The sequence below is a fragment of the Sinocyclocheilus rhinocerous genome, unplaced genomic scaffold (assembly GCF_001515625.1).
Source record: "Sinocyclocheilus rhinocerous isolate Xijiao unplaced genomic scaffold, SAMN03320098_v1.1 C36591331, whole genome shotgun sequence".
Lineage (NCBI taxonomy): Eukaryota > Metazoa > Chordata > Actinopteri > Cypriniformes > Cyprinidae > Sinocyclocheilus > Sinocyclocheilus rhinocerous.
In genome coordinates, this window is record NW_015783571.1 from 1 (window position 1) to 1,345 (window position 1,345).

The window sequence follows — 1,345 nt, forward strand, 5'->3', positions numbered from 1 at the left end:
ATGACACAAAATATATATTAACAAACGATCAAAATGTTTTTATTCAAGAAATGTGCATTATTAGCAACAGTTGCACTTGAAATGTGGATGTCCAATGCATGTTGCAAGTCAATAACAATACAAAAACCCATCAATAAATACATATTGAAATAAATTCTTTAAATAAATAAATAAACAAATAAATAATCTGACATCAAGTATCATAGTGAAAGCAACGAGGCTTTCAAAATGTTTTAGAGTTCTGAACTTCGCTCGTTCAAGACCACCGTCGGATTAATATTACTTTGTGTGGAGTGCACTGAGCTTGAATTCACGTTTTCTGAACTCTGATATTTCACATCAGGCACCTGAAACGACACCATCGGACAGGGTCCGTTGATATTCAAGCACACCAGCTTCTTCAGTGAGGCTGAGTTAACAATGTCAAATCCCACTTTCCCACCAAATGTGCTCGGCATCCAGTATTCAGGAGAACAAATAGCATTTCCCATGAGGCCTTTGAGAGAGTAGGGGGCTCCCATCTCTACCATAGTCTCCCCAAACACAGCGTTGGGTCTGGGTTTCTCCACAAGAAGGCCAGGATACAGCTCAACCGCGTCTATGTGACCGTACAGCTGCTTCATTTCGGCTGCCAGCTCCTTGTCTCCTGTTTTACCATACAGAAAAAGTTACAATTAAATAAGAGGTCACATGATGTATTTGTGAAAATTTTCTGAATCTATGCTAACATAGTAGGGTTTTTTCTTCGATTTTGAATTGCCTAGGTGATATTCACTGTTTATCTTACCTGTCATCTCCTCAAAAGACGAGTAGGGCTTCATGTTGAAGCGTTTCCTGTAGGCATTGAAAGACTGGTACCGCATCTGTCTGGAATGCTCCAGAACGCTAACAGCCACTCCTTGAACTGTAGCAGGCAGGTTACGTCCACCAGCAACCTGTTCACACAAAAATGATAGACATTAGCAAAGTTCACCTACAAATTAACATTCGTCTTCATTTACTCACCCTCATGTTGTTCCAAAACTGTATGACTGTGGAACACAAAAGATATTTTGAAGAACTATGTTTGTCCAAAGAATAAAAGTCAGTAGGGTCTAAAATAACACTGGACCCCAGTAACTTTCATTTTATGGACAAAAAAACACAAAATATCTTCTTGTATGTTCCACAGAAGAAAGAAAGTCATTTGGAACACGACATGAGGCTTCTCTGAGAAGCTTTCTATCTGTAAGTGAAACTCACCCTTCCAGACCTCTGTTTGGTGAAGGATTCCACCATGTTGCGGATGCCGTGTTCGGTTAAAATAGAGTTGTTAAACACAAACTGGTGGTGGCCGTAGACCTGG

The 1,345-nt window shown here is 39.9% G+C and overlaps 1 protein-coding gene across 1 annotated transcript; it reads right to left on the reverse strand.

Moving 5' to 3' along the window:
- Positions 1-13: 13 nt before the first annotated feature.
- LOC107736254 (prostaglandin G/H synthase 2-like) lies at positions 14-1,339 on the reverse strand. The gene is made up of 3 exons (XM_016547713.1): positions 1,243-1,339; positions 788-935; positions 14-646 (listed from the first exon to the last, which is right to left on the reverse strand). Exons 1-3 carry the CDS (start codon positions 1,276-1,278, stop codon positions 234-236), a joined length of 597 nt encoding a protein of 198 aa, XP_016403199.1. The 5' UTR covers positions 1,279-1,339; the 3' UTR covers positions 14-233.
- Positions 1,340-1,345: the final 6 nt, after the last annotated feature.